Source organism: Microcaecilia unicolor, chromosome 1, assembly GCF_901765095.1.
Source record: "Microcaecilia unicolor chromosome 1, aMicUni1.1, whole genome shotgun sequence".
NCBI classification, from domain to species: domain Eukaryota; kingdom Metazoa; phylum Chordata; class Amphibia; order Gymnophiona; family Siphonopidae; genus Microcaecilia; species Microcaecilia unicolor.
The window spans coordinates 618258286-618286065 of NC_044031.1; the positions used below are offsets into that span (position 1 = coordinate 618258286).

Below are 27780 nucleotides of genomic sequence, written 5' to 3' on the forward strand. Positions count from 1 at the left end.
ACTAGGTCCTTCCTCATGTTATTCACATCAAGGGTGTCAACCCTACTGCAGAGTTTGTTCTCATCTGCAAAGAAGCAAACCTTACCAGAAAGCCTTTCAGTAATATTGTTTGGAAAAATGTTAAAGAACCAGCTCAAGAACTGAACCTTGCGGCCCACCACTGGTAGCATCCTTTTCCTCAGATTGAACTCCATTTACCACTACCCTCTGTCACTTTCCAGCCAGTCACTTTAGGGCCCGTGTACCTGTAAGGGGGTGTATGCCTGGGTAGAGCATGGGCAAGACATGGCCATTGTGATATTCTATGTATAAGTGTGACAAGCTACATGCACTGACTGCACTTAGGCACTCGTTTATGTTTGTCATAGACCTGGTGTAAGTGGGCAGGCCTACATTTAAGTGTGCTGATGTGGGTTTAAACTATTATTATGGAGTGGAGGAGTAGCCTAGTGGTTAGTGCAGTGGACTTTGATCCTGGGGAACTGAGTTCGATTCCCACTGCAGCTCCTTGTGACTCTGGGCAAGTCATTTAACCCTCAATTGCCCCTGGTACAAAATAAGTACCTGAATATATGTAAAGCACTTTGAATGTAGTTGCAAAAACCTCAGAAAGTCGGTATATCAAGTCCCATTTCCCTTTCCCTATATAAATGGAATCTGAGCATCCAGATGCCATTACAAAATAGGTGCTCTACCGGGGACCCTACATCTAAGTGCTCCGTTATTGCATTTAGCCATGGAAATGGAAGCGTGACGAGCATGAATTAAGTGAGGTGCTAAAGAAAAGGCAAGGTAATGACAGATGTCCAGGAGGAGAGAGATCTTACCAACAGCCATGCTTTCTGGCTGGCAACTGGAATCTGCTTTCAATAATGTGAACAACAATAATTTGGCAGACTGGATAAGTTTCTGGTGTATCCTGTACCATCTTGACGATACAGCTGAGATGAGGAGCAGCAAATGTCCAGGATTACTGATAGGAAGCAGTACCTGGCATTGACGATGTAGCTGAGGTCAGGGGGCAGTGCCCCGTTGTTGGCTGCACGCGCTGCTTCAGAGTTCGCATAAGGTTTGGGGAAGTGATCTGAGAGCTTGCCAGGACGAGTAAACATCTCTCCTTCCTCATTAGGACCATCCAGCACCTCAAACTATGGCAAGAGTAAAACAGAGTCAACAGTATATGTAGCAAATCTCCATATAAACTGTACTCAGGAGTCAGCAGAGCTTACAAAACCTCGCCATTAACAGAAGACAGCATTAGAGTTTGGCAAGTTCTGAAATGCAGCACGTGGAAATGACATGTGTTCATTTGGAGATTGCAGAAAACATACCTAAAGCCCACCCTTTTCTGAAGGCAGGCGCTAGGAGCTAATTCTTAGAACCTCAAACCCCTTTTCATGACCATTACTGAACCCTTGCTGTACAGAATACCTTGGTCCCAATCCCAACTCTTACTCCTAATCTTCTCTCCTTTCCTCACAAAGCTTTCCAGTGCAGCCTGTCATCCACATTACTACTGAGCTGCAAATCTGGATGGGATCCCGTTACAAGATACTATAGAAATTTTATCCTAATTGCGATTGATTACAGTGGCTATTTACGAGCATTCCCAGAATGAGGACTACAATAAAGCCTTTCCTAATTAGATCCATCAGCCTTTACAAATTCCCCAAGGTGGTGCGAGGCCAGACCCTTTTTCCATTAACCTGAAACATGGTGAACAGTGTCCACACAGGCACACCTCACTGCTGCCTGCTCAGCCAGGGGAGTCTCCAATGAGGAGCTGGTGTGCTAACTCAATGCCAAGCAAGAAACGTGGGATCCTGCTCCCAAGGCTGGAGGTGCTACCACTCATTCTTCAAAGGGTAAGAGTAAGCTAGAGGGAGAAAAGGATTGGAAAGTTTCTTCAAAAGATACCCACAAGAGCATTCTAATGTTTTCTGCTAAGCAGGTTTGGGAGGTCTTGTGTCAGGTCACACGCTTTAGTTCCAGTTTTCCACTCATCATACATTTCTTAATAAAAACTGGAAACAAAGCTTTTTTTCTTGTGACCAGCTTGGTTTGGTTTATTCTTTTCTAAATCATTTAGAGCATTACAAGTTTTAGGGTGTTTTTTTTTAATGGTCATAGATTTGCACTGTTATCTATCTACTGGCTATTTTCTGAAAGTCATTTGGTTTCAGTGTGGCTATTTTTTGGTTAATAAGGTAGCAGCCAGTGTTCTTGATGGCGCTTACAGACCCTTATGATGTGCCTAGCAGCCAGAAATACTATGCATACAATGTTTCCACTTGCAATAGTTTTCAGATGTCTGTCAGACATTTTCAAAACAGACAAGAATGTTCTGTAAATCAAATACCAAATGAATTAATATCACCAACACTGAAAGACCCTGGAGCTGTGTTGGATGCTGGGGGATATCAAGGAAGCATGTTGGGCAGAATCCCATCCTTTAGTAACAGACAATAAGCTACCATCTTGTGTGTGGCACAGAATGATCTCAGGGGTGACACAATCTTACCTCCTCAGCTATGGCCTTGGCCTCAGCCTCTGTGTGTGAAACTCCAACGAGGTTACGGAAGGCAAGGTACTCCATGGTGTGGCAGGCCGCACAGACCTGTTTGTACACCTCATACCCACGACGTACACTGTAGGGGAAAACAATGCAGAATTCAAGTGAACCAGACCATTTTCTCTCAATAACTACAATACACTGCAGAAAAACACTGTGCACATCAAGTGTACCAGACAACCTATTAGTCACGGCTCATCACTGCAATGGATGGGATAATATTTTGCTGTATAAATGCTAATCCTCAGCGCTATCTTTAGCTCTGAAAAAGAAGGTTGAAACCAGGATGGAACTCTCTGCACAGCGCCCCAGGCTGCTCAGCCAACAGTCCAAAATCAATGGGTTCCAAAAGAAAAGGAATTGGTACACATCTCACAGGAGCCACACACACCTAAAATGTTACTTTGACATTTTGTGGTATATACTTGTTAAATGTCAGATCACTCAAATCTGAGTTAAATATCTTTTTAATTATGTCTAATATGTTACTGAAATGTAGTTAAATTAAAGTGCCAGTAACTGTCCAGTAGGGTAGGTTTGTGAACATTGTCCTAAAAGGATGATATGTAGCAGAGGGGTCTTAATTCTTTTTAATAGTTCACTGATGTATTCATCAATTACTCATCTGTGAAAAGCCAATCTTTGCCTAGGTATGAGGTATCCTCTACTTTCTGGAACAAAATAAGGCTATACTATAATGAGACTACATTTTTCTCTGGCAAGAAGGATCCTGCACAAAAAAGTCATCAACATAGGGACAGGCATTTAAGCTAGAAGGAGGTGGCAGAAACCAAGTTCAGGATGTGACCACAGAAAAAACACTGAAGTAGTGGAGAAAATGACAAGAGGTATGAACATACTTATTGATAACAAGGGGGAAGAAAAGACCAAAATAAAAACTATATAAAAAGCAAAAGCAAACCATCCAAAAGGTGCTGGAAGGCTATGAGCACTAATTCTCACAGTCTAGGCCAGTGGTTCCCAAACCTGGTCCTGGAGGCACCCTAGCCAGTCAGAGTTTCAGGATACTCACAATGAAGATTCATGAGAGAGATTTACATGTAGTGGAGGCAGCGCATGCAAATCTCTCTCATGAATCTTCATTGTGGGTATCCTGAAAATCTGACTGGCTGGGGTGCCTCCAGGACCAGGTTTGGGAACCACTGGTCTAGGCAATAAAATTCTCAATCTGGAAACCCTAACAGTGGAAAAGGACTCGTTCTCAATCTGGAAACCCTAACAGTGGAAAAGGACTCGGACACTTTGGCCATTACAAAGACATGGTTCAATGAGTCTCAGGAATAGAATATCACCAGATCTGGCTATAGCTTATTTAGGAGGGGTAGAGATGGCAAAAAAAAAAAAAAAAAAAGAGGAAAATTAGCTCTCTACGTAAAAGACAATATTAAACCAGTTGAAATGCAGGGTGCATGGGGAAACGAAGAAGTCCTATGAATCTCTTGGACTACAGTCTCCAATTCAAAACAGAAGAACTGGACAGAGACCAGATCAATGGTGTTACAAAAGTAGGAATGAAAGGAGAGGAGAAATCATTGGCTGATGTTCACTTACCAGATGTGGACTGGAGTTTCCCCATCTGCAAATCCGGAAAGTAGAAAGATCGTGGATGCCCTACCAGGGACTTTGTTCAGACAAATCGTGATGGAATCCACAATGGCTGATGCTGACTTTAGTACTCATGAATAAGACAGTCAAAAATGGCTAAAATTGTAATGTGAGGGGACTACATTTTTTTCAGCTATATTGGAGAAAAGAGCTACCAGAGGTGGTATTAAAGGTGGTGAAGACTGATGACAGAGAAGCTCAACAAATGCTTCTGTTCGGTGGTCACAGAAGAAAAATCTTGAAGGTAGTGTGCAGATTGACAAAGGTATATATGAGAATGGCATGGATACCATACCATTCATGAAAGAAACATGTTTGCGCACTTTCAATTTTGCAAGTTGTTCTTAAAGCCATGGGACCCAATAAAATACATCCCAGAATACGGAGAGAGCTCTCAGAGGTTCCTGCCAGTCCTCCAAAGAATGTGTTTAATAGATCCCTGGAGATGGTGGAGCTTCTGCAAGACTGAAGGCAGGCTAATGTGGTCTTCAAAAAAGGAAGTAACAGAAGAGGTGGGAAACTATAGACTATTAAGCCTTACCTCAGTGGTGGGAAAGGTAATGAACTTTCTACAATCCAGGGGGTTGTGAGATCCAAGGCAACACAGCTTTACCAAAGGTAGAAAATGCCAAACAAATGATGGATTTCTTCCACTGGGTGACCACAAAACTAGATTGAGGGCATGTATTGGATGTGGTCTACTTAAAATTCAGCAAAGCCTTTGATACTCTTCCTTATAGGAAGCTCATGAATAAACTGAGTAAATCGAGGATGGAATTCAAGGTGGTAAACTGAATCAAATTGGTTGACTAACAGGTGACAGAGGGTGGTGGTAAATGGAATTCACTCAAAAGAAAGATAGAGGAGTAGTAGAGTGACTCAGGGATCCTGGAGCTGATTCTGTTCAATACCTTTGTGAGTGATATTGCCAAAGTGTTATGATGACATGAAGATTAGCAACAGAGTAGACATCCTGGGAAGAGCTGAAAGCATAAGAAATGAACTACAAAAATTAGAAGTCTGAGCTAATACTTTGCAGCTAAGCCTTAACAAAGAAATGTAGGGTGATGTTTTTAGGGTGCAGAAATCCAAAGGAACTGTGTATGATAGGAGAGTAATGTGCACAGACCAGGAAAGAGACCTCAACATGATAGTGCCCCAAGGTGGCGAAAAAATATAATGTGATGGTCAAGGCCAGAAGGGTGCTCAATTGTGTATAGAAGGCCATAGCCAGCAGAAAGAAGGCGATAATTCCCCTATACAAGCCATTGGTGAGACCGCACTTAAGAGTACTGTGTTCAGTTTTGAAGGCCGTATCTTGCCAAGAACAAGGACTTGAAGCAGTCAGAGGAAAGCAATCAAAATGTTATGGAGTCTGTACCAAACGACATACGAGAAGAGACTTCAAAACCTGAATACACTAGAGGACAGCAAGGATAAGAGATATGACACAGATATTTAAATGAACAAACCATTCCCTCCCCCCCTCCAAAAAAAAATGAGAGGCTAAAGAGCTAGAAGCCATAAAATGAAATGAAGTTTCAAGGAGGGTAACTTAAAATTAACATCGGGAAATACTTTTCCACAGAAAGGGTGGTAGATGCCTGGAATTATCTTCCATGGGATATGGTGGGGAGAAAAACAGCAGCAGAATTCAAAGAGATGTGGGATAAATCAAAGTGGTCCATATATGGCAAAAAAGCTCTTGTTTAGGAGGCTGACCCCAACAGTGGTAATACCATGAAACTACCACTAGGGGTCACAAGACCAATTTTGTTTGCTGGGCCTGGACAAAGAAGGAGCAAAGGGGGACAACTACTGACCATTAGACCACCAGGATCCCCTCCGGGTAGGCCCTGGTAGTGAGTGAGTGAGAGGGACAGCTGGGAGGGGGACTGTGTTCTAGGGTGCTTGGTGGGAGGGTTCTGATCAGGGACAGCGGTTTTACCAGCTCTAGTCACTGAGTATTACACATGTAGGCTTACAGATAGATGCCTTGTATGTATTGAGTATTACGGCAGTACAATGTAAGACCCTGTGCTTTCCTTGTATTATGTTTTCTATGTTAGTTGTAAAAATCGATCCTCCTCCCACCTATAGCCAGCACTTAACCCACATGTACAGTGCCAAGGGTGGGGATATGTCAATTTTAGAAATAGGGCCTACATGTGTACACCTGCATTTCTAAAATAATGTCCTAAATCTTACTCCTGGGGGGAATTCAGCATTTAAAAAAATAATAATAATAAATAAATAAATAAATAAAAATGTGAAAGCATACAATCCTTCCCCACAGCCATTTCTCTCCTCAGGTTCCATTTTTTCCAGCTTTTTCTTAGCCTGTATCCCTTCCCCTCCCCTGGGGAGTTCAGTCCCCAACTTTTTCCTGCCTCTTCTCAAGGTGAAAACCACCTATTTTTCTCCTCCTGTCTCCCCAACCCTCTCAATTTATCTGTTCTCTATCCTCTAGCAGCTTTCTCGCCACAAAGTCCCTTTTACCAACTCCATCAGCCCCCATGGCACACAAATCTACCTTTCTCTACCCCCTCCCCACCCACGGCATATACACACCCCTCCCCTTGTGGCACAAACTGCATTTGCCCTTCTCTAGCCCTCTCCCCATAAAATAAACCATATTCCTTCTCCTCCATGCCAAGGAGGAGGATGGTGGCTGATCAAAAGGAGGAAGTACATGGCAGCAAATCAAGCTGCCCCTGTCCTGGGCCCGATTGTTCCTTTGAAATGCGCAAGCCTCCTTACAGCCATGTGGTTTAAAGGAGGAGGATGTGGCAACCTGATGTGCAGCCACGCACCTCCTTCTCCTGTGTGGCGGATAGGGAGGCAGGTTGAGGTGGTGGGGAACGCACAGTGCGCAGAATTCCCTCAGGAGTAAAATCTACATGTGGTCACTTTCACGTGTACACTCTAAAATGTGCCTACACACGTGCACTGCTTTTACTTCAGCGGTTTCCTTGTGTGAATGGTGAATATGTTTTAAGGCAATACATTTTTCTATTTAACGTCACTTGACCTTCCACTAACATTATATTGTCTAGGTCGCACACTATGGGTCAGATTCAATAAACGACATTAAAAAATAGGTGCTGGGAGAAATCAGCGCTGAGTGCTATTCTATAAAGGCTGAGCCAGGATTAGCATCCTTTATAGGCTAGCACCTAGCGGGAATTCTCACGTCCAACTTTGGGTGCAAGGACTTATGCCAGCTAAACCTGGTATACATCCATTAGATTCTAACACACTGTGTGTTAATTCTTTAGAACACTCCTAATCTGCCCACGCCCCCTTTAGGGTTGAGCATGAGAGGATTGGGCTGTGGATCTTTATAGAACCTCAGACACAGCCAGATACGCCCGCAAATCCAAATGAGTGCCAATTAACATCAATAATTGATTAGTAAAGGAACCATTAATTTATCTGCATGTGGATCTCAGGATTGCACCCAAATTTAGGTGCCATTTATAGAATCTGGGAGTATATGATCATGATCAAGCAGTGCGTACTTCCCTCTATTACTCACAGACAGGCTGATGCTCAGAATCAAATGCAGGAACTGCACAGAATGCTCAGAGGCTCTAGTGCGGGAGACAACACATGCACCAAAGATTAGCACAGATGGCATGCTAATGCAGTCAAACAAATCTTAATGAGGTAATTTCCTATTCCCTCCCAATGCTCAGAATGCACAAAACAAAAGCTGCCTTACTGCTGAAAAGATAAAGCCAGTTCAGACAGGCATTAGGGTGTTTGAAGAGAGGATTTCTCATGATTCTGGCTTTAAAATCTGCCTTTTTTTGTATCATTTGGAAGCAGAAGGAAGCCTGTGCAAGCCCCTAAGCACTGGTAGTGAGAAACGAATGTGTGGCAGTCAGAGCAAACCCAAAATTAAAAGCACACATTGGTGCCTGTTTACTGAATATAAATATAAGCCAAGTAAAAAAAAAAAAATAAAAAAACCTGAAATAATTATATTTAAAGGCATAGAAAACAGACGCCAATGTGTGCTTCACATTCGAGTTTGCCAGGCGCCTGCGCACAGGAGCTGAGCTTACCATGAAACTCTTATGCGGAGGCACCAAGCACATCTCACCCCTTTGCTTTCACTTTTACAGCACGCATATAATTTCCTCTGAGCATTGGCAAGCTAAGGTTTCTACGCTGTTCCGGTGGTATGATTTCTGTGTTGTTGGCTTACCACGGAGGTTCTGAGCATCAGCCCGAGAGTGCTCTGTGCTGCTTGTCCCATGTTGTGGTACAATTCACAAAAAGAATAGTGTATTGAGAGTGACATCTAGAAATAGTAGAAGAGCCTTAAGGCTCTCTTAATAAAAGGGTCCCATAAACTCTTAAGCTGACAAAGTTTCTTACATGTGCCTAAAGCAGAAAAATTACCTAACACGGGATAGTACTGGAGAATGGGCCAACATTGGAGTGCACTAACTGAATAACGCTGATTTAAATTCAGGAGCCCTTAGCACCTCCTAAATAGAAGGTAGTAAGTGATCCCATGTTAATTCTTTTAATGGCTGAGTGCTAATACCAACATTAGCACACAGCGATATATTCAACAAATAGAAAAATAGCCCTTTTTAACAGCAACACTAAAAGTGGGCTTAGCTGATTGGGAAGTCCCACATAAAGATGCGCTAAGCCCATTATGTAACTTATCAGGAAGCAGTAACAGTGTTAGGTTGTCAGATATTAGACCCAAAGAGGTTAGACTGAGAACAGGAGACAGCATGACATTAAAAGTTGAAGCCATTTGGGTTTGTCTCTGTTTCCCCTTCCCCGCGCAGCCATTGTTCTGCATCCACTCAAAACAAAGCAAACAAATCTATGAGTTGCTGCATCCACACTGTCGTTCTTTATTGTTCGTAGCATTTTTATTTAATCTCACTTATATTTCAAATATGCCGGCTTGTGCAGCATACGGATGTACACAGAGGAAATATAATAACGGAATAACTTTTCCTAGGTAATTGGTTAAAAATTGTAATCAGTGTATCATTTGGAGGGGCTGGTTATAGGGACAACCTAATATGTGTTAGATTCATGCAGAGATTTTTTTTTCTCCTGGTAAAGCACCACTAAAACAGACATGTTATGAAAATCAACATTTAGAGTTTCTATTTATTTATTTACTTATGACATTTATATTTCACATCAAACTTGAATTAGCTTGAAACTTGGGAGCATTTAAAATCTTTTTTTTTCTGTGCCTAGATCAAAAGAGAAAGATGGTTTGTGGGAACTTGCTCCTTTTGTTTTGTGGAATGCAGAGGTATATTATAAAAATGCACTTATTTATTACTACTATTTATAAGAGAGATATTGAATAATGTATACAGATGCATGCTGGGAATAATGATGGCTAAGGGAAAGCCACAGTAAAAGAGTTGGAGCTGAAATGAGTCAGCATGAGTTCAGTAAAAGCTTTTATTGTGCCATGCCGGATGGTTCACTGTTTTTTTCTTGTTCTGTATGAAGCTTATCAACCAAGATGTTGTGCTTCGAATAAAGATGATTAAAACAAAAAATAAATTTTGGATGTTACTGAATTCTATTATTTTGTCTCATTGTATTTCTAGTTTTGGTACAGTATAAGTCATCACAAGGACAAAATATAAGAAAACCAAAGGACTGCATGAGGGGCTTATAGCCAGTTTAGTTATGTTTAAGTAAATGAGAGATCTGCATGAAATAAAATATTTATTTTGACTTACAAAAACTACTTGTTCATGAAACATGCTCAAAAGAGAATAATTTATTTACAAAAGAGATGAGGTGACCATGTGATTTCACGTGCTCCAGTGAAAGGAGAGTAATTTTACTTCCAATCTTTATAACACTAGGCCTACTAAGGCAGATTACAACAACAATTAAGATGAACCCACCAGTAAACAGGATACCTTCACTGAAATTTGGCCACGTATTACTGTATTTAGAACAGTGTAGAAAAAGGAGCGCAAAATACAGCCTTTATTAGTGCTGTTTCTACCAGTTACAATAATTTTTGAAGCCGTTTTAGTGATATTCAGTTTTGATTTCATGATATTTATATCTACATATGGGAAGCTTTCAAATAAATTAAAAAGCTGTCAAATAAATAAACCTTTTGTCCTCCACCTTTTAAGGCACTGCCTATCCAACTGGATCAGCTTTTGCCTTTTTACAGATAGTAAAATAATCTTTTACTATTGTTTTCAGTAGCATTTGCTATTGTTTTGGGTGAACCAGTGACTCCACCTACTGGCTTCAATCCATATAGCCTGTTCTCAATCAAACCTCTTTGATTAGACCGCCTGCTCACTGGATTTTTTTTTTTTTTACTTAATCTTCATTGATTTTTAATTTTCAAATCCTCCACTGGATTTTCATTTTTAATAGTTTATTTGTATCTGTGTTATTTTAGTTTACTAGCTTGTATATGTTTTATTATTGTGTTATGTGCGTTTTGTTTTATAAGCTTGTTGTGTTATATTATTGCTAATGTTGTGACCTGCTTAGAACTTATAGAGGCATATTTTCAAAGCACTTAGACTTACAAAGTTCCACAGTAACCTATGGAACTTTGTAAGTTTAAGTGCTTTGAAATTGAGCCCCATATTCATAAGCTATCTATAAATGTTTTAAAGCAATAAGGATCCTTACCCCTTCCAAAGCACCTGAATGAGGGCGCTTGATGGGTCCTCTTTCTATCACTACTTTACAGTCTGTTACAAAATATGCCAGCAATATTACTAACTCAAACCTGAGCGACCCTCATCTCACCGCATCCCACCAGAAGCGATATCTTTTACTCCTTTCCCCAGGCATTTCAGGAGAGATGAGGAATGGATAGGAAAGTCCACGTTGAACAAAGAAGCTTCTGGACTCGGGTACAACTCCAGAATCACTGGTGCTATCTGAACCTCAAAGAGCGAGCCCCGAACTTCCTACTAATCAAATGGAAAACAAGATAAATTCCCCCTCCCCTTTTTAGCCTTGTTTACATCCTTCCTGGAAGGGGACGACACACAGACAAGAGGTGGCTCTGCTAGTCTGATGGATAATTTCCTAAAACAGAGCCTGAAAACGTACACTTCCAAAAAGCCCTGTCGGCAGTGTGTGCACATATGGTAAAGAAGATACTCTATGCCCCTGGGAGTTTCTGTATACATTGGTACCTCTCTCTCCATCACCAGCTTATGCATACCTACTGTGGTCCAAGGAAGACAGCGGTCCGCCATGACTCCATGGGTAGTTGGGTGGATGTAGCTCTAACTCACTGGCTTTAACGGACCTCTGGAGGGCAAAGGCCAAGCCAGCACCTCCAGCTACCAGCACTCCCAGTGTGGACAATGCCATCTTCCTGCCACGTGACAGGCTGGAGAAGGACATACCAGCCTATAAGACAACACAGGACTGCAGTCATTCAGAAGCCAGAGAAAGTGTGCACAACTCAGCTCAAGGTCTCTTATATCCTGCTTAAGGAATTTCATTTCAATTGCACAGAAAAAAATCACCAGAGGGCTGTGGCACAGATCCAGGCTCTAAGCTCCAATCCCACTTCTAGTTATGAAACTGAATATCAAAGCTCTCTTCCCATTTAAGAAAACAGTTTAGCGAACATCCCTGCTAGAAAATGCAGATTACAAAAATCTTTTGATAAAGAGTTTGCATTTCTGTATTCCATCCCCAAGGCAAACTTATCTGTCCTGCAGCAGATAACATGCAATAACAGTTTTGGCACATGCTGTTAGAAGGTGACCCTTTCAATGCTACTGTAGCACAATCCTAGCTGTTTTTTTTTTTTTTTTTTGTAGAATAGCATTATTCACAAATATCAAGTAATGCTCATAGTTCCACCCAGTAACATTTAAACCTTATAATGAACATACACCAGGAGGTCCCCCCCCCATTTCCCAGACCAAGTGGTTGCCCCAATGTGTGACACAGGGTTCAGCTCAATTTAGTGGTTTCTACCCAATTAACATAGAACCCATACTGCAGCAAACTTAAGACATACATTAGTCCTTAACATAACCAGATTATCCCAAACTCTCTGCAGCAACCTTCCAAAGGGAGGATGTGATTTCTGCTTCCATGCCACAGCTCTCTCTAATATGGCCATCATTATGCAATGCATAAATAGTTTCTTACCCTCAATTTCTGCATATCAGTGCGAAGCAAAATAAAATAAATACAATAAACTCAAAAAGTATAGCCACCTTCGTTATGACTGTCTGATATCCATAGGCCCACCTTTGCCCAATACCGATACAAACTTTGGCACTCCCATCACATATGAAAATGCCCTCCTACCCACACCATCTCCATCAAAGCTTCCTAGCAGAGGGAACATGTTAAAGATTCTAGCTCAATTCTTTCACCCAAAACACCTCCTCAAGGTCACATTCCCACTCAGTGACAAACTGTTTGTTAAATTCTTGATATATCACATTTCTGGGGTACAACCAAAGGGGTTCACGTATTATATACAGGTACTTTCTCTGTCCTTAGTAGGCTCTCAATCTGGGGCAACAGAAAGCACAAGGAGACACAGTAGGAAATGAATCCAGTTCTCAGCTCACTGCACTAACCATTAGGTTATTCCTCCACCTAGGGGAGGCATTAAAAGCTATAAATCTTAGACAGCACTTCCTTAAGTGAAGTCAATTTAGATCTTGATTTAGTTTTATGTTCAAATGTATTGACTGATGTTTATAAATAATTATATCTTGCATTTTATTTCATGTTGCCTAGAAACACTAGAGATGGACAGGTTTTAAAGTCTTCAAATTAAGTACAAATTTGCTTATAAGAAAATTTCATTTTTAAGCTCCATTTCCCAACCAACAGATGTTCTCTGAACTAGGAAAATTCTTATATACCGACCCTCTCCATAAGATGACCTAGGTTTCCTTATTCTCCCATTGTTTAAATACCCCCACCCTCGCCATCCCAAGGGGAAACTCATCATCATACCCTACAGATGTAAAGCGAGAGTAAAACTTTTCTTCTAAGAAAACATTTTGGAAGGTCCTCCAAAGCTTCAGGGAATAGAACTTAAATGGGTTACTTATCATTAGAAAGTTAGGCAGCCATAGTTGATAATGTAAAGGAATAATAGAAAGGGTTTGTTTAGTTACCACCCACTGCTTGGCAAAGGGGCCATCCATTGAAGAACAGCCCTCAGCTGTGGTGATATAAATACATTTTAATATTCTGAACCCCCAGCCCTCCTCCAACTGATGAGCTCTTTCTCCATACAGCCAAATATTCATATCCAAACCTTTGACCAGAGCTTTCTATAAAGGCCCATAATTCAATTCAGCTTTACCAAGTCTGCTCTGATAGGCAATATAAACTATCCCCAAATACCATAAACTTTCTTTAGCTCAACAGAAAGAAAATTGGGATTACAATCTATTGATTATACAGACCCTAAAACGCCGAATTTTGAGCCAAACTACCACTTAAAGGACTGAAGATCAAAAATCCTTTGGCTACTACTTACAATTCTGACTATGCAGAGAAACTCTGCAAACGCACTAGTAAGAAACTAAGAAATGAACTCAAGATCATATCTAAAGCTACACTACCCAAATTGCAAAGGACCGAAATACAAAACAACTCACGCATTCGGCGTCTCCTACATAAGCGCACAACTATGGAATGGCCTCCCAAAAGCGGTGAAAACAATCCATGACCACCTGTACTTCAGGAAATCAATAAAAACCAACCTCTTCGAAAAGGTCTATCCCAACAACCCCACGTAAACCTCTTCACCCAGGAACATAACATGACTAATGATCGTACTGGACATCACGCCATCTTCACCCCTTCCGATCCTCCACATATACCTCATTCGATCTCTATACAACCTGTATTTGTTATCAACCGACTGGGCAAACGCCTTTGATGGTATTATGCAAGCCACATTCAGCCTGCAAATAAGTGGGAAAATATGGGGTACAAATGCAACAAATAAACAAGTAAATAAATACATGAACTCTACAAGAAGAAGAAAATTATAAAAACCCAAAGGGATGAAATCATGAGGAACATGGAGGAACTACATCCACACCATATGAGCTAACTTAAGGAGGACGTGAAGAACATCCAAGGAGAAAACAATACATCGCTATCCGCAAAAAAATAAATAAAGCTGTCTTCTGTCCTGCAGAATCACAGAGAGAAAAACAGCTTATCGTGGAGCAGAAACAGCACTGAAGAACCAACATTCCCAGACAACTTGGATACATATCTGAGGTATGTGAAAATCAGAGCCCAAACAAACCAAGAAATCTGCAGAGACCCTGCAGACAAACCACTGATCACACTTTTGGAGATACAGATCAGATGGGGATAGTAAACCTCTCGAACCATCAATTATCACAGCATGAAGTCTCTATACTCTTCAAAGGACTTTCATTTTGCCCATCTAGCAAGCTGGATGCAATTCAATTATACTCAGACCTGGAAGAATTCTTTAGAAAACTGCACCTGAAGGCACATTTTCACAACAAAGGAACTCCCAACAGACCGGAATACAGTTTTAAACAAAAGAATGCTTATTTCACCCCACAGGACAGACAAAACAAGCTGGACAACTACATAGAAAGCTTCAGACATAGGGTAAAATCACAACTTTCCAGCAAACAAAAGAAAATTCTGTACAATCTTACTCCACTAGAAAGAGCGGCCATAAGAACTCTACAAACTAACCAACACATTATCATCAAACCCGCAGATAAAGGAGGCTCAGTGGTGATTATGGACACAAAAAAAATACATTGAATAAGGGCACAGACAGCTCTCAGACAATACTTACTACAGGAAACTGAAGATCCCACACAGGATTATACAAAGCAGCTGAAAGACCTGATCAGAACATTTCCTAAACAAGTACAGCCACATCTGAAGAAACTCATACCAAACCAGCCTGCTGTGAGCACATTCTACATGCTACCCAAAATCCACAAACCTGGAAACCCTGGCAGACCAATCATATTGGGTATTGGCACACTCACAGAGGAAATATCTGGACTCATAGAAGGGATTCTGAAACCTCTCGTGCACAAAACAAGCAGCTTCATACAAGACACCACAGACTTTCTGAATAAATTGAAAAATATCAAGCAATTACCACCAAGTGCTCTGCTCAGACAAATGGTCACAGAACCCACGAGGGAGGGAGCGACACTGGATCTGGTACTCACAAATGGGGATAGGCAGCTCCTTGTGACTCTGGGCAAGTCACTTAACCCTCCATTGCCCCATGTAAGCCGCATTGAGCCTGCCATGAGTGGGAAAGCGCGGGGTACAAATGTAACAAAAAAAATGTCCGAGTGGGTGTCCACCTGGGCAGCAGTGCCCATCAAACGGTTTGGTTTGATATGACTGCTAAAGTGGAGGGCAGCCACTCAAAAATCAAAGTCCTGGATTTCAAGCATGCTGACTTTAGTAAAATGTGGGAATACCAAAGGAAGGAGCTGATGGGATGGGAGGATGAACGAGAAGTGGAAGGACAGTGGTCAAAGCTGAAAGAAGCTATAAATAGGGCCACAAACCTTTATGTAAGGAGAGTAAATAAAAGCAAGAGAAAAAGGAAACCGATATGGTTCTCCAAACAAGTGGCTGAGAAAATAAAGGCCAAAGAGTTGGCGTTCCTGAAGTACAGAAAAGAAGAGGAACACAGAGAGGAATACCGGATAAAAGTAAAAGACGCAAAGAGAGAGATACGTCTGGCAAAAGCGCGAGCGGAAGAACAAATGGCTAGAAATGTAAGGAGGGGTGACAAAAATTTCTTCAGGTATATTAGTGAAAGGAGGAAGACTAAAAAGGGAATTGTGAGACTAAAAGATGCTGTGAACCGCTATGTAGATAATGATGAAGAAAAAGCAAATTTGCTAAACAGATACCCTTTTGTTCTGTTTTCACAGAAGAAAATCCTGGAGAAGAACCACGACTGACTGACAAAAGTACATATGAAAATGGAGTGGATATAGCACCGTTCACGGAAGAGAGTGTGTATGAACAACTTCAAAATCTAAAGGTGGACAAAGCCATGGGACCGGACGGGGTCCACCCCAGGATATTGAAGGAGCTCAGAGAGGTTCTGGCGGGTCCTATTAAAGATTTGTTTAATAAATCCTTAGAGACGGGAGAGGTTCCGTGGGAATGGAGAATGGCAGATGTGGTCCCTCTTCACAAAAGTGGTGATAGGGAAGAAGCTGGAAATTACAGGCCGGTAAGCATCACTTCGGTTACTGGAAAAGTAATGGAAGCGATGCTGAAGGAAAGGATAGTGAATTTCCTGGAAACCAATAAGTTGCAAGATCTGAGACAATATGGTTTTACCAAAGGGAAATCGTGCCAAACAAATCTCATTGAATTCTTTGACTAGGTGACCGGACAACTGAATCAAGGACGTGCTATGGACATAATCTACTTAGACTTCAGCAAAGCTTTTGACACGGTTCCTCACAGGACGCTCTTGAATAAACTAGACGGGCTGAAGATAGGACCCAAAGTGGTGAACTGGATTAGGAACTGGTTGACAGACAGACGCCAGAGGGTGGTGGTTAATGGAATTCGCTCGGATGAGGGAAAGGTGAGTAGTGGAGTGCCTCAGGGATCGGTGCTGGGACCAATTCTGTTCAATATATTTGTGAGTGACACTGCCGAAGGGTTAGAAGGTAATGTTTGCCTTTTTGCGGATGATACCAAGATTTAACAGAGTGGATACCCCAGAGGGACTGGAAAACATGAGAAAGGATCTGCAGAAGCTAGAAGAATGGTCAAAGGTTTGGCAATTAAAATTCAATGCGAAGAAATGCAAAGTGATGCACTTAGGGAGTAGAAATCCACGGGAGACATATGTGTTAGGTGGTGGGAGTCTGATATGTACGGACAGGGAGAGGGATCTTGGGGTGATAGTATCTGAGGATCTGAAGGCGACGAAACAGTGTGACAAGGCGGTGGCTGTAGCTAGAAGGTTGCTAGGCTGTATAGAAAGAGGTGTGACCAGCAGAAGAAAAGAAGTTTTAATGCCCCTGTATAAGTCGTTGGTGAGGCCCCACCTGGAGTATTGTGTTCAGTTTTGGAGGCCGTATCTTGCTAAGGATGTAAAAAGAATAGAAGCGGTGCAAAGAAAAGCTACGAAAATGGTATGGGATTTGCGTTACAAGGCGTATGTGGAGAGACTTGCTGACCTGAACATGTATACCCTGGAGGAAAGGAGAAACAGGGGTGATATGATACAGACGTTCAAATATTTGAAAGGTATAAATCCGCAAATGAACCTTTTCCGGAGATGGGAAGGCGGTAGAACTAGAGGACATGAAATGAGATTGAAGGGGGGCAGACTCAGGAAAAATGTCAGAAAGTATTTTTTCACAGAGAAAGTGGTGGACGATTGGAATGCCCTCCCACGGGAGGTGGTGGAGATGAAAACGGTAACGGAATTCAAACATGCGTGGGATAAACATAAAGGAATCCTTTTCAGAAGGAAGGGATCCTCAGAAGCTTAGCCGAGATTGGGTGGCAGAGCTGGTAGGGGAGGCGGGCTAGTGCTGGGCAGACTTATACAGTCTGTGCCCTGACAATGGCAGATACTAATCAAGGTAAGGTATAAACAAACAGTAGCACATATGAGTTTATCTTGTTGGGCAGACTGGAAAACTCTTTTTATTGGAAAAAACTAAAAACAAATAACATACAAATCAAAAACAAGCCCCTAGCTATACAAGGTCCTCCTATCTATGTACACCCCCTCCCCCTCCTCAATAGTACAGTGGAAACTGTTTATTAGAAAAACCAAAGAAAAAAACCGGACCTGCAAATCATAGAGCCTGCCATGAGTGGGAAAGCGCGGGGTACAAATGTAACAAAAATAAACCCCAAGCTCCTAGCTAGACATGGTCTGCCTATCTATGTACACCCCTCCCCCTCCTCAGTAATACTATGGATCAACCCCCCCCCCCCCCCCAAACCCCTTCAGACAACTGGCACACAATCCCCTGGGTAGCATGTTCCCTCATGGCGGCTTAAGCCTCACGTGTCTCCACCACCTCGAAGCCACCCCCACCCCTTTTTCCACCCTTTCCCACTTCGCCACTTCCTGCACCGCCCTTACCACATCCCAGCTGACTACCTCCGCCGGCCGGACCTCCTGGTACAGGGACACCCTGCAGCGTGCCATCCAGAGGCAGTACCGCAATATCACCGAAATCAGAAAGCGTGTTACCGGATCCCCGCGTCCCCCTCCACCCTCTGGGCCGTACACCCAGTCCGCATAGCTGTAGTTGCAGAAACTGGGGATCTGCAGCAACGAGGAAACCCGGTCAGAGACCTGGACTGTAAATGGGCACCTCACCAGGAAATGCTCCATCGTCTCTTCAGTTCCAGCACATTCCTCCCATGGGCACCCTCTATCCCGCACATTGCGATATTTCAAATTTCCTCGGACGTACAGTCTACCGTGAAAGGACAGCCACGCCAGGTCTTTATACTTTGTCGGGATGCGGTTCGAAGCAATCAACCGTAACCCCTGCTGCACCCGTGGGGACGGCGCATCCCTCAGCGCCAGAGGACCTGAGAACACCTGCGCCCGTACTCTGTCCATCCAGACCCCCTGTTGTCCTGCCTTCACCTCCCCCACCGTCAGCCCCCACACCCTCACCAATTTCACTAGGGTCTTGCAATAACTCACCCCCCCCCCAGGGCCCCCCTTCGCAGTGCCACTACCCTCCCCCCCTCCCACCATAGGTCCCAATATCTCGGCCACCACTGCAGGATACTTCTTGCCCACCCCGGTGGCTCCCGCCCTACCGCCCTCCCCAGATTGAACTGCAGGAACAAAGCGCAGAAAAACAGGACTGGGTTTATCACGCCCACCCCCCCCCCCCTCCTAGGCAGATATGTAACATTCTGTTTTACCGGATTCGTCCTGTTGCCCCAGAGCAGCCGGAAGAACACCCCATACAAGGCCGCGTACCGGCTCTCCGGCAGCAAGCAGATGTAACTGACGAACAGAAATAAAGGAACTAAGTGTGCCTTGATGAGCTGTACCCGCTCCCCCATGGTCATTCTCCACCCCTTCCATCTATCCACCCTCCCCCTTCGCTTCGTGGAGACACCTATCCCAGTTGTAGAGCCTATAATCCCCCTTCTCGAAATATATCCCCAAGACCCGTATACGTTCCACAGCTGTAGGAAACCTACCTCCCAACTCAAACTGCAGCCCCTGATCCCCAACCCACAGGCTATTGGACTTTTGAAAATTGACCTGCGACGCTGTTGCCTGCGAGTATTCCTGGATCAGGTTCTGCAATCTACCTCCCTCCCTCTGGTCCGCTACCCACACTGTAACGTCATCTGCATACGCCACGACCCTTAACTGGCTATTGTCCCCCACCTCCACCCCTTCCAGTCCCTCCGCCCCCCCCTTCTCCAGCCGTCTTATAAAAGGGTCGATGGCGTATGCATACAACAGCGGGCTGAGCAGGCACCCCTGCCGGACCCCTGCCCCTACCTCAAACCCCTGCCCCCTCCACCCGTTAACCAGGGGAAAACAGCCCGCATGCCGATTAGAGTAGCTGTAATTGCTCTATCCAGCCCTTCGGAAACCCATAGCGCTCCAGAATGCTCCATAGGACACCCCACTGCACTCTATCAAACGCTTTTTCCTGGTCGAGTGTTACCAACAGCCTACCGTGCCCTCCCACTCCCCCTCCCGCACCCACGCTGCCGCTTCCAATACCCCTCTTCCTTTAACCCCACATGCTTGCGAGACTGCCAGCAAATCCCCAGACACCTGCCTCATTCTCTGGAATAGCATTCGCGTGAAAATTTTCCGATCTGTATTAAGCAGTGCTATAGGCCGCCAGTTGGCCAGCATCGCCGGGTCCTTCCCCTTACTTAGTAGGATAAGAGCCGCCTCTGTCAAGGAACCCTCCAACTGTGGTGCCCCCCATACCCTCACCAGGATCGGCACCAGCTGCTCCTTAAAGGCCTGGTAGAACTCAGTCGTTAGCCCATCCGGCCCCGGCGAAGTCTTCCTGTGGAGCGCCCCGATGGCTTCCTCCACCTCCTGTTCTGTCCACGGGTTCAAGAGGGCCTGAAGCTGGGGTCCCCCGTGACCTATCCCCGGGGTTCCTTCCACATAACACTCCATCTGCTCTATATCGATCTGCTGGGCTGAAAGGAACGCCGTAAAGTGGTCCCTCACTGCCCCCAGAATCCCCTCCCTGGTGTCCTGCAGGACCCCCTGTGCGTCCCGCACCCCCTCCATCACCCTGCGCGCCCTCCGCTCACGGCAGCATGCGAAGGGGTCCGGGCTACACATTTTCCCAAAGTCCCGCTCGTACACCAAGGAGGTGTAGCGGTTGTACTGTACCTGCTCCAGGAGTGCTTGGAGATCATGTATTTCTTCCTCCCTCCCCCCCTTGTGAAATCAGTGTGTCCCTCTTTTTCTTTATCACCATGCCCAACTTTGTCCTTTCCCTCCCCTCCCTTCTCGCCTGTCTGAGAAAGAATTCCCGCATTCGTCTTTTCACTGTATCCCACCACTCCCCCAACCCTGAAATGCACCCTGCACTGACACCTGATCTTCCAAAAACCGGCGGTACTCCTCCCGCACCTGCTCGCTACCTAACAACTTTAAATTCAGTCACCATAACCCCCTCCCTGGCCTCTGCGCTGCCGCCCCCCCCCCCCCCCCCCACCCGAAGGAGGACCATGTGGTGGTCTGAAAAGTCCACGTCCACGGTTCGTGGACCCCCCAAACCCCCTTCTTTACCAGGAATCTATCAATTCTACTCTTACACTGCCCTCGAAAGAACGTGAACCCCTCCTGTTCCTCACAGAAGGCCACATGCGCGTCTACCAGCTCCGCCTCCCGCATGATCCCTGCCAGCCTCACCCCGTCATAGCCCACCTGTACCGATCGTCCCCCACTATCCTTTTTCCGCAATATGGTGTTAAAATCTCCCCCCCCCAGACTACTTGGCGCGAAGTGTATAGGTAGGGCTTTATCTTCCCAAAGAGGAGCACCCTTTCCTTCTTGCTTTGGGGCCCGTACACATTCACCACCCTCAGAGCTCTATCCTCCCAAATCGCATCCACAACAAGACATCTCCCCACCCCCTGAATATTCACCCGGTGGGACTTAAATAAGATCCCCACCCCACCATACCTCTCCCCCGCCAACCCCCACACCGAGGGACCCCACTTTCAGGCCCGCCTCGCCCGCCTGATCACCTCAATGGACCGCAGCCGAGTCTCCTGGAGCAGGAAGAAATCTGCTCGGACCCTCGCGAACCAGTCATACGCTAAACCCTGCTTCTTCGGAGAGGCGATGCTGGCCACATTCAGCGTGGCAAATGTCAACACTAAGCCTGCCATCCTCATTGCGAGTCACGGGTCTGCTCACTCCCACCTTCTTTCCTCATCTCCTGGGATACCCCCTTCTTACCCTGAAGCAGGTCCTCTGCTATGCGGTCTACGTCATCCCCTGCCAGATCCCCCTCCCCCCCCCTCCCCCGCAGCCATCCAATCTGCACCTTACCCCCCTCCCCCTTTCTTCCTTCCTTTTTTTCTTTGCTCTATCCGGACCCACTCCCTGATCCCTCCCTCTCCCCCCCATCCCCTCCTCAGAGTCCTCCACCTCCCCCAAGTCCTCCTGATCCTCCTCTAGCTCCACTCTGTCCCCCCAAGCCTGCATTTGGGCCTTCACCACCTGCCCGGCCCCCTCAGCTTTCCTCTTACTCCCCTTTCCCCTCCCTCCCTCCCTTCCCTCTTCCCTCACCCCTCCCCCTCCCCCCAGAGCCTTCCCGCCCTTCTTCCTACCACCAGTACCCTCATCCAGTGCTTCCTCATATTTCCGTTTGCCCTCTCCGATCCCCCCTGCCGCCCCCTCTTCCTCCATTAACTCCACCTCTTCTCCTTCCCCCTGTTCTTCCTCCTCCCTCCCAACCTCCCTATCCTCCTCCTCCTCCTGAAATCTGTTCCCTCCCCTCTTCCCCTGCAGCAACCCCTCCCCGGCCCACCCCTAGTTTCCCCCCCCCCCCCCCCGAAACTTCCCTTTCCTTTGTGGCACATGTACCCACTCCCCCTCTCCCCCCTGCTCCACTCCTGACCCAGCCCCCTGCCCCCCCTCCTGCATCCCCTCCTTCTCCCCCCCTTGCCCCTCCCTGCCTATCACCCCCTGCCCTATCCCCTCCTCCCTTACTCCCCCTCCCTGTCCCTTCCCCCACATATCCCACTCGTTATGGGCCGCCCTAGGGCAGTTCCGATATGCATGGCCTAACCCGCCGCAGAGGTTGCACCTGATCGCGGTGCAGTCCTCTGTGGCGTGCTGATCCCCGCATCTTCCACACTTTACCACTGGGCATGACATGCTGAAGTGCCTAAACGAACCACATCTGAAGCACTGCCGCGGCTGCCCCTTGTAAAAGCACAGTATCCTGTCGCGACCGATAAAGGCAGCCGAGGGAATGTGCTGGACCACATGGCTCTCCTGTCTCAATTTGACCAGGGCTCCCCAACCTCCTGCCCAAACCCTGCTTGGATCCGGTAACTTTGTAAGCGGGGATCTCAGCTCCGCGTACCTCTGTAGCCAGTAGGCTAAATCTGCCCCAGAGATAGACTCATTTCTCACGAGCAGGGTGGCCTGCATCAGGTCCGGCTTGCTGACTGGAATGGCCCCAAGGTCCCGCCACTCCTCCTTTCCCCTCACCCCCTCGTACCTTTCCCAGAATATTTCCATCCCCCTCTGGGTCATGAAGCTCAAGTCATATTCTGGGATGATGATGGGGTGTATACACGCGTAAAAGTCCTCGGGTATAAACCCCATCCCCATCACCAGCCTCAAGACCCAATCCCTGGAGGGCATTGCCCCCTCCCCTATCCATTTCAGCTGTACCACATTTCGCCGCTTAGGCAGCTGTCCACCCCCTGTCCCCGCTCCCCCCCAACCCCTCCCTGGGCCCTCAAAACCACCCGATCTCCCCCCCCTCCTTCCTTCCCCCTCCCTGGACTACTGCCGCAAAGGACTTGGACCCCAGCCCCCACTGCCCCCCCTCCACACTTGTTCCAGCCCTTCCCTCTACCTCCCCCCCCCTTCTGTCCCTCTGCCCCTCCCCTCATCCCTCTCCCTTCCTCAATATCCACAGCCCCCTCCCCCTCCCGCTGTCCCCCGTCCCCTTCCCTCTCAGACAAACATCCAGCAACGTCCATAGTCAGTTCTGCTGCTTGGGCTGCCTCCAACTGATTGTCCTGCCCATCTCCACTTCCTGGAACGTCCCTGCTCATCCAGGCTCCAGCCTCTGGGCTAATCGCCTCCTCTCCTCTGTCTCCTGGCGATACTCTGGCTCCTGCCCAGTCAGGTCTGCAGCTGGCGATACCAGACTCCCTGCTCGCTCCGCCCCCGAACTCCCTCCAACCTCCGGCACCAGGGGCGGAGCCTCCGGAACTCCGCCGCTCCCCTTGGCTCCTCGCTCCCAGCCGTCCCGCTGGCAGGTCCGCTCCACCACCCGCTGCACATCTGTTGGACTTGCCATGTCCACTTCTCTAGTCAACGAAAGTCTCTCAACAATCGGGTTACTTCCTCCTTGCTTCTGGTGCAGTCCCTCCTGCGTTCTCCCAATGGCTGGCGCTTCCCGGGGGCATGGCTTGTCCGTTCCTGATTCCGCCACAGGCTGGCTGTTAGCACCCCCCGATTTCACCTCTTTTAATGGACAGCTGGTCAAATGAGCTCCCAGCTGCTGCCCGCTCCTATTCCTCTCTCTCCGACCCCTCTCCTGTAAACCGCCAGCTACTCCATGCTCAGGGAAGACCTCCCCTGCTCCCGGACTTCGTGGGCGGGACTTCTCCAGACGCCATGCTGCCTCGGTTTCCACTTCAGCCATTGCAGACCCGGCCAAAAATACCGGAGTCTGCCTCTGCTGACCCTTTTCCAACAGGGCCTCCTTCACGGCAACTGTCTCTGCTGTTTGCACAACTGCAGGTAAGCCCTCTGAGACTTCGACCACCACCTCTGTAGAAAACAGGCTGCTACCTGCGTCTCCCTCTGCTGCCTCCATTATCTGGAGTTTTGACAATTTACTGAGTTCTTTCCTCCCCTCCACAGGTAGGATCTCTACTCCAGCCCCCACCTCAGAGCCATGTCCTGCCACTGCCTACTTATCCTCTGGCTGCTGGGTAAGTGCTCTGGACTGTGTTGCCAACTGTCTCATGTATTTTAAAGTGGGGTCACCTCTGAACCCAGACAACTCTTGATTCTAATGCTGCTGAAGACACTGAAGCTTGCTGCAACTGTAGTGTTCCTGAACCCCCAGACTTTGGTAAACAAGCCATCCTTTCTCGGTTAACATAGAGCTCCCTCAAAGGATTCACAGAGCCCTTTTTAAACAGTTCAACAAGTGTTCTTTTTTCCCCAACAACTTCGATATCCGGGCTTCCTCTTTAACATACATTTGTCTGTGCTCCGCTGGGGCACATTTACACATAGTTCTTGCCATTTTCAGACGTTTTCCTAGCTCCACTACTTCTTTTTCCACCAGCTTAATTCGTCTTACAATATTTACCACACTACTTGCTGGATCATCAGGGTCATAGCTCACTTCAAGGAACTCCTCATCTGACGATCCACTCTCCTCACTCTCACTCTCATCTGCCTCCAGCAAAGGCTTCTGGCAAACTTCCATCGCCTCTTCCTTCTCCCTTCCTTGGAAGCGCCCTTCTGGGGCCTGTACTATCTTCCTCCCCCCTCCACTGTCTTCTCGCTTACCTTCCGCAAGCTGGGCCATGGAGGGGGAAATGCTCTGGTGGCCTCCACTGGGCTGCTTCTCCCTTCGGTCCACTGGACTCCTTTCCCTTCTCCCGGTAGTCAAACCAGGGAGAGAGCCACTCCTTTCGGCCTTCTGGTCCCAGGCCCCAGGAGGCCCCATAGCCTGGGACTTTCCTGAGGCCTTCTCCCCAGGGACCCTCCTCATCTTTGGGGAGGGAGCTAGGTCTCACTCCCTTTCCACTGGAAGTCAGCAGAGCTCTCTAAAACACCTCCTTCCTCCTCAGCAGACTGGATGGACCGTGCAGGTCTTTTTCTGCTGTCATCTACTATGTTACTATGTAAAGTACCTTTCTGGTCACGATGGATGTAGAATCACTATACAGCAACATTCCCCATGTGGATGGCATAGCTGCATGTGAGAAACTCCTAAAAACATCCACACTGGACCATCAATACTCACCAGAAACCATTACAAGATTAATCAAATTTATTTTAACTCACAACTATTTCTGCTTTAACAATGATATCTATCTACAAATTATGGGCACTGCGATGGGCACCAGGACAGCACCCCAATATGCCAACCTCTTTATGGCTGAGCTGGAAGAGACATTTCTGAATACATACCAGACCAAACCCCTAAAATACTACTGGTATATCGATGACATTTTTAAGATTTGGACTGTGGGGGAAGAAACTCTGAAACAATTTTACAATTCCTTCAATACATACCATCCTACAATCAGATTCAAAATGGACTACTCCCCAGAAAAAGTCAATTTTTTGGACACCACAGTCTCAATCAGCGATGGCTATATACAAACATCCATATACAAGAAATCCACACACAAATGCAGCTACCTCCACAACTCCAGCTTCCACCCTTCATATACAAAAAGATCCATTATTTACAGCCAAGCCACAAGATACCACCATATCTGCTCTGACCCAGGGGACAGAGACAGGCACCTTGAAATCCTGACTGCATCCTTTGAACAGAAAGGCTACAACCCCAAAATAATCTCCAGGAATATTGCCTCCTCCTTCAAAACACCCAGGGAAAATCTGCAACAGTACAAAGAAAAAAAAGCCACAGACAGAATTCCCCTTATAGCGACATACAACCCAGAACTGGAAAAATTAAGAAAAATCATAAGAGATCTGCAGCCTCTACTCCAGGAGGATGAATTACTGAAAGAGATATTCCCATCCCCACCAGTGCTGGCCTTCCGACAGCCACCCAACTTAAAACACAAGCCAAGTAAGAGAGAGACTCAAAAAGAAAAGAATGGCACACATTCTTGCAATATATCCAGCTGCAAACTATGCCAAAACATTTCACAGGACCCCACGGTCATTCACAAAGGAAAAATATTCAACATTAAGGAATCTTTCAGGTGCTCATCTTCCAACGTGGTATGTATCATTCAGTGTAAAAAAATGCAATGAAGGCTGCTACATTGGAGAAACAAGTCAGATGCTAAAGAAGAGATTTAATTTACAAAGACACCATATGAAAAATGCCAGTACCAATAAAGATGTCACGCCTGTGGGGCAGCGCTTCACAAAACCAGAACACTGTACCAGTGATTTCATGGTAAGAATCCTGAAAGGGAACTTTAAAACAATACAGAAACGTAAGACGTTTGAAGTCAGAATGTTTAAATATTTTGACACCCACCAGACAGGACTTAACAAAGATCTGGGTTTTCTAGCCCATTATAAACCATAACATTGTACAGCTTTGTCACCCTCCTGTCTCCATGCATATTTTCCTGTCTCTCACCTATCCACCCCCATCCTGTTAGACTGTCACTGAAATGCTTTGATGTTTCACTTATATATACTGTCATCTACCAACATTTGCTTATTTCCGATCTGACGAAGGACAACCTTCGAAAGCTAATCAAGAAATGTATTAAGTTATGTCCCTTAAAAAAGGTATCATCTTATTTTCTTTTGCAAGTAGTACAAAACACCACTACCTGCCTTTCATCATGCATGATACAAAGATCATGAACTCATTTCCCAAATATCTCTATAGTTAAGCTGTAGAACTCAATGCTGGAGGATGTGGTTAAAACAGTTAGCAAAGCTCAGTTTAAAAAAAAAAGTTTGGACAAGTTCCTGGAGGAAAAGTCCATGAACTTATTAAAAGCTACTACTTTATCCCTTGGGATAAGCAGCATGGAACCTATCTGAGATCCTGCCAGGAGGTACTTGTAACCTGGATTGGCCACTGCTGGAAACAGGATATTGGACTTGACCAACACCACATAAAGAGCCTCAACAAATCCACATGATTTTAAAACAAGGAGGAAGAAAAGATCTTGGAAATTGCCCATTCTTCTCTCTTTTTTTTTTTTTTTACTTTTATATCCAACACAACATGAGGATGAAAGCTTGAGCACTTATCTGAAAATGCAAGATCCTAACAGGCACCCGTTTTGCTAGATCTGCTTCTTCAGAGGATGTTCAATTATATATAATCTAGAAGAAAAAAAACACTGAACATCCTTGAATCATTGTGGAAATGTGGTCATAAACATCACTCTACGTCGTACTTACTAAGGGGCTACCGATGTCTATCTTATCCCACCTGTACTTGTACAAAAACATGATGGCCACGTTAATCTATCCAATAGCCAAACAAAACAACCATTCTCACATCTGATTATTGTTTTCATCCAAAGCTTGTCTTCAATTGGATGCAAAATTGAAAAACATCCCAAGTTGCAAGAACAAAGACGGCATTTAAATATCACTAATCTGAAAAACAACCCCAATC

General features: G+C 45.6%; 1 protein-coding gene across 1 annotated transcript in view; it reads right to left on the reverse strand.

Annotated features, from left to right (window-relative positions):
• The window catches only part of LOC115481057 (cytochrome c1, heme protein, mitochondrial), a 56631-nt gene that overhangs the window by 22837 nt on the left and 6014 nt on the right, over window positions 1-27780 (reverse strand). The window contains exons 2-4 of the mRNA XM_030220058.1: window positions 11412-11602; window positions 2522-2648; window positions 991-1148 (exon numbers count right to left, since the gene is read on the reverse strand). Of these exons, the coding sequence (XP_030075918.1) occupies window positions 991-1148; window positions 2522-2648; window positions 11412-11602 (476 nt within the window). The remainder of the gene's footprint in view (window positions 1-990; window positions 1149-2521; window positions 2649-11411; window positions 11603-27780) is intronic.